We start from the raw sequence: 12546 nt of genomic DNA, 5'->3' as shown, positions 1-12546 counted from the left end.
GTGGAGCCCCAGATCGAGGGAGATTATCAGTGGTCTTGTATGTCTTCCATTTCCTAATAATTGCTCCCACAGTTGATTTCTACAAACCAAGCTGCTTACCTATTGCAGATTCAGTCTTCCCAGCCTGGTGCAGGTCTACAATTTTGTTTCTGGTGTCCTTTGACAGCTCTTTGGTCTTGGCCATAGTGGAGTTTGGAGTGTGACTGTTTGAGGTTGTGGACAGGTGTCTTTTATACTGATAACAAGTTCAAACAGGTGCCATTAATGCGGGTAACGAGTGGAGGACAGAGGAGCCTCTTAAAGAAGAAGTTACAGGTCTGTGAGAGCCAGAAATCTTGCTTGTTTGTCGGTGACCAAATACTTATTTTCCACCATAATTTCATTAAATTCATTAAAAATCCTGCAATGTGATTTTCTGGATTTTCTTTTCTAATTTTGTCTGTCATACAGTGCCTTGCGAAAGTATTCGGCCCCCTTGAACTTTGCGACCTTTTGCCACATTTCAGGCTTCAAACATAAAGATATAAAACTGTATTTTTTTGTGAAGAATCAACAACAAGTGGGACACAATCATGAAGTGGAACGACATTTATTGGATATTTCAAACTTTTTTAACAAATCAAAAACTGAAAAATTGGGCGTGCAAAATTATTCAGCCCCTTTACTTTCAGTGCAGCAAACTCTCTCCAGAAGTTCAGTGAGGATCTCTGAATGATCCAATGTTGACCTAAATGACAAATGATGATAAATACAATCCACCTGTGTGTAATCAAGTCTCCGTATAAATGCACCTGCACTGTGATAGTCTCAGAGGTCCATTAAAAGCGCAGAGAGCATCATGAAGAACAAGGAACACACCAGGCAGGTCTGAGATACTGTTGTGAAGAAGTTTAAAGCCGGATTTGGATACAAAAAGATTTCCCAAGCTTTAAACATCCCAAGGAGCACTGTGCAAGCGATAATATTGAAATGGAAGGAGTATCAGACCACTGCAAATCTACCAAGACCTGGCCGTCCCTCTAAACTTTCAGCTCATACAAGGAGAAGACTGATCAGAGATGCAGCCAAGAGGCCCATGATCACTCTGGATGAACTGCAGAGATCTACAGCTGAGGTGGGAGACTCTGTCCATAAGACAACAATCAGTCGTATATTGCACAAATCTGGCCTTTATGGAAGAGTGGCAAGAAGAAAGCCATTTCTTAAAGATATCCATAAAAAGTGTCGTTTAAAGTTTGCCACAGGCCACCTGGGAGACACACCAAACATGTGGAAGAAGGTGCTCTGGTCAGATGAAACCAAAATTGAACTTTTTGGCAACAATGCAAAACGTTATGTTTGGCGTAAAAGCAACACAGCTCATCACCCTGAACACACCATCCCCACTGTCAAACATGGTGGTGGCAGCATCATGGTTTGGGCCTGCTTTTCTTCAGCAGGGACAGGGAAGATGGTTAACATTGATGGGAAGATGGATGGAGCCAAATACAGGACCATTCTGGAAGAAAACCTGATGGAGTCTGCAAAAGACCTGAGACTGAGACGGAGATTTGTCTTCCAACAAGACAATGATCCAAAACATAAAGCAAAATCTACAATGGATTGGTTCAAAAATAAACATATCCAGGTGTTAGAATGGCCAAGTCAAAGTCCAGACCTGAATCCAATCGAGAATCTGTGGAAAGAACTGAAAACTGCTGTTCACAAATGCTCTCCATCCAACCTCACTGAGCTCGAGCTGTTTTGCAAGGAGGAATGGGAAAAAATGTCAGTCTCTCGATATGCAAAACTGATAGAGACATACCCCAAGCGACTTACAGCTGTAATCGCAGCAAAAGGTGGCGCTACAAAGTATTAACTTAAGGGGACTGAATAATTTTGCACGCCCAATTTTTCAGTTTTTGATTTGTTAAAAAAGTTTGAAATATCCAATAAATGTCGTTCCACTTCATAATTGTGTCCCACTTGTTGTTGATTCTTCACAAAAAAATACAGTTTTATATCTTTATGTTTGAAGCCTGAAATGTGGCAAAAGGTCGCAAAGTTCAAGGGGGCCGAATACTTTCGCAAGGCACTGTAGTTGAAGTGTACCTATGATGAAAATTACAGGCCCTTCTCATCTTTTTAAGTGGGAGAACATGCACAATTGGTGGCTGACTAAATACTCTTTTGCCCCACTGTACATGTACTGTACGTGTGTGTATATATATCTTGGTATATATTTTTTACATTTTAATTTATATTATTATTATCATTATTGTGTTTTGTGGTTGAGGGGTGGGGGGAGGTTGATGGGGATGGTGGAGGTCCTGGGGGTGTCCTATTAAGGGTTGATGGGGATGGTGGAGGTGCTGGGGGTGTCCTATTGAGAGTTGATGGGGATGGTGGAGGTGCTGGGGTGTCCTATTGAGGGTTGATGGGGATGGTGGAGGTGCTGGGGGTGTCCTATTGAGGGTTGATGGGGATGGTGGAGGTGCTGGGGGTGTACTAATGAGTGTTGATGGGGATGGTGGAGGTGCTGGGGGTATCCTATTGAGGGATGATGGGGATGGTGGAGGTGCTGGGGGTGTCCTATTGAGGGTTGATGGGGATGGTGGAGGTACTGGGGGTGTCCTATTGAGGGTTGATGGGGATGGTGGAGGTGCCTGGGGTGTCCTACTGAGGGGAAGGGACCTATTGGGGAGGGGATTCTTCATGGAGGCACATTCAGTCATAATTTTGTTTATTATATTATTCTACATTTATTTATTTATTTATTTATTATTTTTTTCGATTATTATAACCGTTTACTGTGATTATGGATATGCACTCATGTTGACTTATATATTTGAACTCTCTTTTTTGCTCAGAGTACACATTTTTTATGTATTATTTTTATTATTATTGTTATTATTACTACTGTACCTACAATATTATAAACTATAAAAGAAAAGTGTAAAAAAATGCAGGAAAAGCCATAAGAGGGAAAAGCACGATGGGATGGGGGATTGAGGGATGGATAGAGAGAACAGTAGAGGGCTCTGAAAATGATTATTGCTGAAATAAGCACTTCCTTTTGTGACGAGAGTCTAATACTTCCACACATCAGAGGACATGATAGGTCACCAACAATTATTCAGAAGTGTGCCAGGCCTTGCAGTCCCAAGATTGAAGGGAGGAAGGCAAGGAAATAGCCTTGCTGAAATACTACCCCCCCCCAATTTCCTTAATTTTGTGGCTAGAGTCAGATACTTTCTGTGGCACACATCTGAGTCAAATACTCTCTATAGAACAAACTCCACGTCAGGATAGGCAACCAAATGAATAATTAATGTATGTGTGTTATATTAAACATAGAGGAGGGAGTAAAATAGGCAAGCAATAAACATTTCAGAACTAGTCGAATAAGACATGGGAGAGATGATGAATTTTGACAAAGAGATTTATTTATCAACTAATACACTTGAAACAAATAGCCAAACTGAAAACTTCAGACATTACTAGTGCCTCCCCTGTGATCAAACCGACATAAAAAATGTAATGAAACGTGGCCTAATGTGATCAGAAATCTCAACTAGCAAGCAAGTCGCAGCAATGAAGAATTGAGTGTGTGCTCGTTCACGCGAAGGGGGAAGGGGGAATTCTGTCAGGGGGGAGCTTTTCGGCACAACGCCGGCCAGCAGCAGAGAAATCCTCTCCACACCTGCAGAGCCACTGGGGATGTTAAACACCATTTTGGCCACTCTTGCCAGGCTGGGCAGAGATGCAGAGTTGTTTTTTTATTTTCTATAGGTAGGTCTAATGGTTTTTAGGCAAAATAACCCAATCAAAACAGAAAGCTCCTTGAACGTGGGAACATGCCAGACCTATAGGGCCAAAGTCAATTATGGCCTGTTGTATAGGTAATAGAACAAAAATGGACAAAAAGTTTAAGAGATCAGTTTTCTAGTTTATAAATACTTTGCTACAATGACACACTTAATTAGCCACCCACCTCGTTCCTTTCTTTTAGCATGTGCACATAACAAGTAGGTTACACCATCATGCTTTTGGGATACGTGTCTTTTCAGATTCCACAATGATTCTTTAGTTATGAAACATTACATCACCACACTCCCTCTCTTGCTCTTGGTCCTCATATTTGTAAGTCACCTTGATTTAGCCTTGTATGTCACCTTGATTTAGCCTTGTATGTCACCTTGTGTGTTTTATCCGTTTCTTTATGAAAATATGTAGCAAACTCCATGACAGTAGCTAAAGAAAGGGGCTATAGCAGCACACAAGTAGACTACAAATGCATGCTGGGCCGGCGTGCCCTGAGCTTGTGAAGTCAGCACTACTGGAGCGCTACTGGAACGATATTGGGTGGGCGAGAAGACCAACGCTCCAGCCTTTGGGAATCTTGCTCCAAGCTCCAGTCAAATTGTGCACGCTCTGCTCCTCGCTCCTCGCTCCACTCCAGATCTGCTCCGCTCACAGCCCCCACACACACCAACTGGCAAATATTTACAGCTGGCAGGCAGATGCTGGAATAAGTTTCTGAGTGACAGAGTAAGAGCTTTGCATAAATGCTTTGTTGCGATTTTTGTAGCACCCCCCCAAAAAATGCCTGGAATGTGAAATATCATTATTCACCAGTTCCCATGCTTTTAAAATAACGGTTCTGTTCCGGAACCGTATAGATGACTTTTGTTTTCGGTTCGGGTTATGTACCTCAAATAATTACATTTTCGGTTCTGTTCCCTGAACCCTCAGGGGAATTCTCTGTATGTACTATGTTGTACATATTTATCTATGTCCATATATTCAATTCATAATGACAGTGTGACACAGTTCAAGCAGATTCTACCTGTGTCTGAAATGGCACCCTATTCCCTATATTGTGTACTATTTTAGACCAGGACCAAAGGGCTCTGGTCAAAAGTAATGCACTATATTGGGAATAGGGTGCCATAGGGTGCCATTATGTGTGCCCTGAGTTTGATAGGCAGAAGAGTTGGGCTGTATGTGAGTGAGTACTGAGTATTGTAGGTGTTGGGGTGTGAACATTAGTCAGAGGCTCGGTCTAACTCAGCCTTTGTGGCCTTGTCCACTGAGTCAGAAAATGCCAGCTGAGTAAGTATGTCTGCACTCATATAGGTTGCCCACTCACTGAGACACAGTCAAAATTACTGTGAAATTACCTGATTGTGTAAGTCTGAAAACAAACCCTTATTATTCATGTTGACAAGAGTCAGCTGGATATTGGGGAATTGTGAATGGCTGCTTTCGGCATTTCAGCTAATCAGATTGCGCATTTCTCCTAACCCGTTTTCTATGATAAATCATGTTTTATTTAGAATTACAATTAGTGCCTTCTTAACTTTCTGTCTAGACACATAGGCTACACAGTGGATATCACTAGAGTGACTGTGTAGGGTTGTCTAGGCTTGGCCGGTCTTACGACCGTGAGGAAAGTGTTCGCTAGGCTAGTGGGGTATATTTTTGGAGCGGAGTTTGTCCCAGATCCTCTGCATGACCGGCCAGCTGAAGGCAGGGCTGTAAGTGTGAGAGGTGCTGGGCCCATGGCCAGGCCAACCTTACTTTGAGAAGTATGGACAGGTGAGTGTGGGTCTACCGAGCACACCCCACTGAGGCCCTGCACCAAGCCAGTAGAAACATGGTCTGGGTTGTGTTCCAAATGGTGTCCTATTCCCTAGATACTGTAATGCACACATTTTGACCGGAGCCCTGGTCAAAAGTAGTAGACTATATAGGGAATAGGGTGGCATTTTGGACACACACCTCGGGTGGATTGTAAAACTTGGCTGTTCCCTTGTATTTATTAGCAGACAATGCTATCTGGTTCATTTAATAGCCTCTCTGTTCGACAGACACAGCAGTTAATTTACAAAGAGGTTCTAGCTATGTTTAACTTTCCAACAGGTATATAAGTGGCAATCACTCCAACAAACATAGGATCTGCAGTGCAGCCTGTGTGGCCTAGCCTGATCCCAGATCTGTTTGTGCTTTTGCCAACTCCATTGCTGTCATTGTCGTAGCCCAACATGAGTGACAAGGACTTGGCATGGTAGCACAAACAGATTGGCACTCAGGTTACGTGTGACCTTGTCTGCCTAGTAACAATAAGTGAAGTGTTAGATCACAATGGAGATGTGCTGTTGTCTCTATGGAGCGTGGTTATACTGTTTAAACTCCTTCCATGCCATGTCAAATGAAGCGTCAGCCCGTCAATTAGGTATTAGTGGTGTACAAGGAGATTAGCGTGGGCTGCGTCATAAATGGCACCCTATTGCCTATTTGGTGCATTACTTTTGACCAGAGGCCTGCCATTTGGGACGCATCCTAACGTGACCTTTGGCTGCTAAGAGCAAGGGGTCATAGATAAAAATAGTTTAGGCTCGCTCACATTTTGGCATAGAGAAATTTGAGTCAGCTAGAGATGATAGAGCAAGGATTAGACTTGAACCACAACATGGAACATACATTTACATATTAGTTATTTAAGCAGACACTTTTGTCCAGAGTGACTTGACATTTATAGTCGACTTGGTGTGTATTTCAATCTGCATCCCAAATGGCACCCTATTCCCGAAATAGTGCACTACTTTTGACCAGGCACTATATTTTGGACACAGTTTTGATGACACATTTCAAATCACTACGTCATCAATTTGACAAGGTACTTTATTTGGGTGTCTCATTGATTGTCTTCAATTTGAAAATGAGTGCTATGGTTCGTTAATCGGTTCTTCCCCCTTTAAGAATCAGAGTAAGAGAGAGAGTATCGAAAGACGAGAGCGGCGTCCAAAGGGCCCCTGCAGAGCGGGGTCCAGCTCCAGAGCCCCCAGTGAAGAGACACCGAGATCGTGCTCACACCACCACAGCTCACTACATGCCCCAACGTGGCCACAGCTCTGACCCTGCCACCTACAAAAGGACTGGCCCCTCCTCTCAGCCCTCCCAACCTGCCTTCGCCCATGTCCCATACCCCCACGCCTCAGCACCACGCACACACACATCAGGCCCCGCCATGGGCCACCAGGGTACCCATCAGGGGAGTCACCAGGGGGCCCACATGGACCCTCAGCCTTACCTAGCCATGCCGGCCCCTGTGGCCACCAAGCTCCCTGGAGCCCCTATGGTGGAGGTGGATACTCCAAGGAGGAGGGTGAGCACTGACCACATCTACACGACCCAGAGGGAGACCCACAGGGAGGGTAGGCAGGCGCTGAGAGAGGAGGTTCACACCGAGGGGCTGCTGAAGAGCCGGAAGGCCGTGCTGCCATCAGAGATCCGCCGCAGGGAGAAGAGTGTGGACGACCCCCAGAGAGGGGAGCCCCACCTGGGGCCAGTCAGCCGCCAGGACGACTCCACCACCTTAACCGCCATGGAGTATGAGAGCTATAGGTCTGGGGGGAGGAGAACGAGTCGGGCGGACTCGGAGGAGTGGGAGACTAGGCCCAGGGAGCAGCAGCAGCACTGGTCCAGCCACAGCCAGGACACAAAGGAGACAGGTCCAGTCAGTCGCATGGAGACCTCCCACTCCCAGCCCAGCCAGCAGCAACAGGCTCCTGAGCCTCTCCAGCAGCATCCGCACCCCCAGAGTCAGCAGGACCTCCAGGGTCAACACGGCCTGCAGGACCAGCAGCAGGGTGACTCGGCCGTCTACCTCCAGAGGGGTGCCTACCTCCCTCAGGCCAGACACAGGAGCATGGAGCCAGCCGGGCAGGCTGGGCCCCCCAAGCTCAAGGTCCGCACGCGCTCCATGTCCGACATCGGCGTAAGTCAGCGCTCGGCTGCCTATAGGAGCATGGAGAGGGCAGCCGCCAGCAGAGAGGCTACCATGGCAGCCCACCTGGCCAGGGAGGGAGGGGTGGCAGTGGGGGTACTGCCCAATGGGGAGGTGGGGACCTTGGATACCAGGGTCTCCGTGGCCCAGCTCCGACACTCATATCTGGAGAACGCCAACAGGAAGCCGGAGCTGTAGGTGGAACAGCATGTTTACTGACTCTTTAATCAGTTTGCTTTGTCTAACACTAATATAGACTCTCATCCTGACATGAGGCTTGAGATGTTTCTGCTTGTGTGTTTTTTGAGTGCAGTATATTGAATAATCAAACGTGATATCAAGAGATCTTCTAAGCCAGTATGGGGGGATAACTTATTATTTGTTTAGCCAGCTGCTTGGACATATTCTGTTATTGTCAGCCTGTTGGGCAAACTTGAGGGGTTTGTTGCTGCATGTTGTGCTGTGTGTGGATTTGGACACAATTGGGCTGGTGACAAAATCCCTCATTTTGAGGACAGTTAATTTTTGCGGTGTGATCGTCTTGTGCGTGACTTCACCTCTAACCTGGATGTCTGGATTGCTGTGGAAGAAAACTGACCTCGCCGTTCGTTCTCTCACTATTATGCTCCTTTTCTGTTGCCTTCGTCGCTCTCTCCATCCCAACACGTGACCCTACAAAGGGAGCCAACTAAAGTAGAGCTTACTGCCATGGAAGTAGATCCGGCTGCTGGGAGCGCTGATCGGGAGCATGGCACAGCGCGGAGGCCGCGGCGCTACATCACCCCTGGAGACATCCGCAAGTCCTCTGAGAGATTTAGGACACAGCCCATAACCACTGCAGAGCGGCTAGAGTCTGATAGGTGAGAGGTTTAGGACGCAGCCCATAACCACTGCAGAGCGGCTAGAGTCTGATAGGTGTGAGGTTTATGACTCTGCCCATAACCTCTGCAGAGCGGCTGGAGTCTGATAGGTAAGAGGTTTAGGACTCTGCCCATAACCTCTGCCGAGCGGCTGGAGTCTGATAGGTGTGAGGTTTAGGACTCTGCCCATAACCTCTGCAGAGCGGCTGGAGTCTGATAGGTGTGAGGTTTAGGACTCTGCCCATAACCTCTGCCGAGCGGCTGGAGTCTGATAGGTGTGAGGTTTAGGACTCTGCCCATAACCTCTGCAGAGCGTCTGGAGTCTGATAGGTAAGAGGTTTAGGACTCTGCCCATAACCTCTGCAGAGCGGCTGGAGTCTGATAGGTGAGAGGTTTAGGACTCTGCCCATAACCTCTGCAGAGCGGCTGGAGTCTGATAGGTAAGAGGTTTAGGACTCTGCCCATAACCTCTGCCGAGCGGCTGGAGTCTGATAGGTGTGAGGTTTAGGACTCTGCCCATAACCTCTGCAGAGCGTCTGGAGTCTGATAGGTAAGAGGTTTAGGACTCTGCCCATAACCTCTGCAGAGCGGCTGGAGTCTGATAGGTGAGAGGTTTAGGACAGTCCGTAACCTCTGCAGAGTCTGATAGGTATTGAAGGCCCTGAGGGACAGGTCTCTCAGAAAAGGTACACAGAATACATTTGCTAAGATCACCAGTGGGTGGCACTGTGGACAGTGGCTTTCCTTTCTCCTCCTGGAGTTTGTGGGATACATGGTGCAGACCATGGGGATTTTATGCTCTCAATAAATGTGTCTCTTGTGCCCTATAGAAAAAGACCGTTCTTGAGTCTATTTGGATCAATGTCTTGTTTGTTTTCACCCTCAGGTCTCGTCTGAGTCCAACCGAGCTACAGAACCCTGAAGGCAAGTATCAGTGGAGATGATTTGCTTTATTTAGTTACCAACACCACTCTTAGTTGAATAACTATTCATTAGCCAGAATGCTCACCATCTGACAACACAATGGATGGACGTGTCTGAGGGATGTGTTGAGGTTAACAAAGATTAGAATGGTGTTGAACAAAGAATAATCCTCCTCTAGATGAATGTACTGTGTCTGGCAGGGTGATTTTAGGTTACATGTGTTTGAGGTCAAGGAAATACATTCACACCAGGGTTGGGGTCAATTTGTAATTTCTGAAATGAATACAATTCAACCCACTCCTCACTCCTCAGTGGGTTTAGTATTGTGGATGTGTTGTGGACTGACAATTGTTCGCCCTTCCCTTTTTCAGCTGACGAAGAGAAGCTTGATGAGAGAGCTAAGATGAGTGTGGCTGCTAAGAGGTCACTATTTAGGGTACAGTATCTGCCTTGTGTGTAGTTGTTTACATTGAGGGCCGGTTTCCCAGACACATATTAAGCCTAGTCCTGAACTAAAAAGATTTCAATTGACATTCTCCATTGAGCATGCTTTCAGTCCAGGACTAGACTTAATGTGTATCGGTGAACCGTCGCAAATAGTATATTCCCATGGTTTGATGCATGTTGTTGATGAGCAGAGATTTACTATAAGCATGTGTCTCTTCGTTCCACTCCACAGGAGCTGGAGAAGACCACAGATAGCGTCCCCAAACCGCGGTCCCGTAACCCTGCCGTGGAGAGGCGCCTGAGACGAGTCCAGGACCGTGCGCGCACACAGCCTATCACCAATGAGGAAGTGGACATCGCTCACACGTACGTCTGACACTCTCTGATCATTACTAAGTGCTGCCTTGCTGTCATTTTGTTTACAATGGAAGGGTAAAAAAAATGACAACACTTGGTCAAAGTAAAGAAATTCTTTCCAATCTCTCTTCTTGTGATGTTCTTGTTTGACTCTTTTCCCCTGTCTACTACTTTTTTTTCTCTGATTCTCTTGTCTGCTGCTTTGTGACTTCTCTCGCTTTTTCTCTCTTTCTCGCTCTCTCTCGTTATCTCTCTCTATCTCTCTGTGACTCCTTTCCCTATGTGACTGTCCCTGTCTATGTGGGCCACTTTTCTGCACATATAAAGTGTCTCTGCTCTGTCCTCACAATCGGTGACGGTCCACACCACAGTAGCACGTATCCCCAGCCCCACTGTAGTCAGCACCACCATGACCAGTTACAGGTGTGTGTGTGTGTGTGTGTGTGCTCGACATGGGCTTACCATGGGTTTACCTAATTGAAATGCAATTAAACCTTGCATGCCTCCTCTCTTCTCTTACTCCATGCAAGACTGATGTTTTTCATCTTCCATTTAGCTTTGCATTTTCTTGAGTGGCAATGCATGGATATTAAGTTATTATTGATTCATTCATAGTGTTTCAAAAAATGTCAGTACATTTCTGAAATCCTAGTTGATTCCGGATGTCCTTCTTATTCCCTGAGATTCAAGGAATCTTCCAACTGGGATTCCTGGAAAACATGGGAATCTGGGGAAGGTTACCATCATTTTGAAACTTTATTAATTAATCTGATAGTTAACCCACTGTTCCTAGGCCGTCATTGTGAATAAGAATTTGTTCTTAACTGACTTGCCTAGTTAAATAAAGGTAAAATAAATAAAACCTGTAGTTGTTGTCTAGAGCTACGGGTGGAATGTACTAAGCAGGCAGACGTCTGCTCTACAGTGCCCTCTGCTGTTTATAGTGTTCATAGTGCCCACTCACATGCTGCTTGCTTGTTTTCTCGGAATAGCTGTGTGAAGTTGAAACTTATCGGGGGAATAAACTTGTTTTAACACAATAGATTCTTTAGTACATTTCAACACCGCAAGCATTAGGGGAGGGGGTAAGTTGAGCCCTTTTTTTACATCCAGGGAAATATAGTTTTCTTTCTAACAAAGAACTCTACATATATTTCAGGATTTTGTGTATCCCTGAAAATAATCAGAATTCATGTAAACATAACCAATTTTTATTTTAAAAGAAGTTATCTCTTGGCACAACTTACCCCTGGTATGGGTTAAGTTGAGCATAGGGGCAGGGTATGTTGAGCCACCTTGGGGTAAGTGGGTGATGGTGCTGGTTAGGTCAAAGTTTTCATGGAATGGGGGTTTGGTATATTGTATATCTTAAATAATATGTATGCTATATTCAGATATAGATTTGTCTGTTAAATATTACTTACCCTTCCATTTATTGACCAGTTGTCTGGGACATGGATGCTGTTTCGAAGTGACAATTTGTAGGCAAGTTCTCTGCATTTGAGGTCCATGCAACTGGTCCGCAAAATTCTTGATTAGCAAGCTCAGAAATCCGTGTCGTCAGATAAGACCTTGTATGCCTCTGATACTCTATCAAAGCCTTTCATTCGTACACGTACATATTTGTGTTCTTTTTTTGTCATTGTAACTCTTCAGTGTCATTCAGTCTATTTTTTCATCCGTTCTTGCTTTCTCAAGAACCTCAAGGGGAGCTAGACTCCTGCCTGTTTTACATTTGTATACACGGGGCATGATGATGTCTGCTCTGTAACAATACAAACGGCTATCCTGAGTTCATATGCATGACACACGGCAAATTACTATGCATACTGGTCCCGATTCAGACTTAGGAAATCTATAATCTTTTTACACGTTTTGAGTTAAGCACTAGTTGGTATTCAGACTTACCGTATGCAGGTGCGTAATGGGTTTTTCAGGAGTGGCTCCCTTGCGCACACTTTAATAAATACAATTAAACTAGTGAAAACCCTCTTGTGGAGTTTTTATTCAATAGGGTTTTCAGTACATTTATGTAAAGCCTTCCCTTTAACTTTGGTGTACCATTAATTTAAAAAAAAATCTCGACAGTCTCAGTAGAATATACTGTTTATCGAGAGACATGTTCAGAATAGGGATCAATGAAAGAAAGCCATCTAAATACCTGCATATGCGTCTCCTTTTCAGCAC

The 12546-nt window shown here is 45.2% G+C and overlaps 1 protein-coding gene across 14 annotated transcripts in view; it reads left to right on the top strand.

The window, feature by feature from the left end:
• Nucleotides 1–12546, top strand: part of LOC112227309 (supervillin) — an 81441-nt gene that overhangs the window by 35659 nt on the left and 33236 nt on the right. For 11 of the 14 annotated variants that reach the window (XM_042308371.1, XM_042308370.1, XM_042308369.1 and 8 more), the window contains 6 exons: nucleotides 6745–7965; nucleotides 8452–8631; nucleotides 9518–9555; nucleotides 9927–9991; nucleotides 10235–10368; nucleotides 10687–10782. In XM_042308371.1, coding sequence (XP_042164305.1) covers nucleotides 6745–7965; nucleotides 8452–8631; nucleotides 9518–9555; nucleotides 9927–9991; nucleotides 10235–10368; nucleotides 10687–10782 — 1734 coding nt within the window. The remainder of the gene's footprint in view (nucleotides 1–6744; nucleotides 7966–8451; nucleotides 8632–9517; nucleotides 9556–9926; nucleotides 9992–10234; nucleotides 10369–10686; nucleotides 10783–12546) is intronic. The other 3 variants (XM_042308365.1, XM_042308373.1, XM_042308374.1) reach the window with 3 other exon arrangements.

This window comes from Oncorhynchus tshawytscha, linkage group LG28 (assembly GCF_018296145.1).
Source record: "Oncorhynchus tshawytscha isolate Ot180627B linkage group LG28, Otsh_v2.0, whole genome shotgun sequence".
NCBI classification, from domain to species: domain Eukaryota; kingdom Metazoa; phylum Chordata; class Actinopteri; order Salmoniformes; family Salmonidae; genus Oncorhynchus; species Oncorhynchus tshawytscha.
The sequence above is the reverse complement of the archived record's forward strand: the minus strand, read 5'-3'. Positions and strand labels throughout refer to the sequence as shown.